The sequence below is a fragment of the Lactuca virosa genome, chromosome 8 (genome assembly GCF_052849685.1).
Source record: "Lactuca virosa cultivar CGN04683 chromosome 8, Lactuca_virosa_CGN04683_v6, whole genome shotgun sequence".
Classification (NCBI taxonomy): Eukaryota; Viridiplantae; Streptophyta; class Magnoliopsida; order Asterales; family Asteraceae; genus Lactuca; species Lactuca virosa.
Genome location: NC_136433.1, coordinates 255,532,634 through 255,533,190, shown reverse-complemented (window position 1 = coordinate 255,533,190; position 557 = coordinate 255,532,634). Strand labels below are relative to the sequence as shown.

General features: G+C 36.3%; 1 protein-coding gene across 1 annotated transcript in view; it reads left to right on the top strand.

The window, feature by feature from the left end:
• Positions 1–182, top strand: part of LOC145131454 (auxin-induced protein 15A-like) — a 330-nt gene extending 148 nt beyond the window's left edge. The window contains exon 1 of the mRNA XM_079066135.1: positions 1–182. This exon is cut by the window's left edge and continues 148 nt beyond it. Coding sequence (XP_078922261.1) covers positions 1–182 — 182 coding nt within the window.
• The last annotated feature ends 375 nt before the right edge of the window (positions 183–557 follow it).

The following is a 557-nucleotide window of genomic DNA, read 5'->3' as shown; positions in this document are numbered from 1 at the left end:
CATTGTCATACCTGAAGCATCCTTCGTTTTTGAACTTGCTAATGCGGGCAGAAGAAGAATATGGTTTTGATCATCGTATGGGAGGCCTCACAATCCCATGTAGAGAAGACACTTTCCAAACCATAGTTAACAAGGAATTAATAAGCTATTCCAATGATTCAGAAATATTGCCTTCTGCTTAATTAATGTCATTTACATAGGCATTCATTTTACAACTTGCACCAAAAAAAGCACGTTTATTTTTGGAGTGAGGAGAGAAGTTGGCAAAACAAGAATCAATCGTTGTTGGTAGTGGCAAAGTGGTTAATGTTCAGGATATTGATGCAATATCCATACCATCTTAGATTTCAATTCTTCCTATTTCTGAATTTTGTTCCCTAGACCTCAGGTCTAAGCAGAAGTAATATATATTCAAGTTCAATGGAAAATGCTGAAAGCCATCTATAAAAGAGAGGCAGAACAATCTTAGAGAAGACATGGACAGACAGATAGATCGAGAGGTAGATTGATAGATAGCTAGGAAATAAAGAAACTAAGAGGGCAAGAATCTCTCTTAT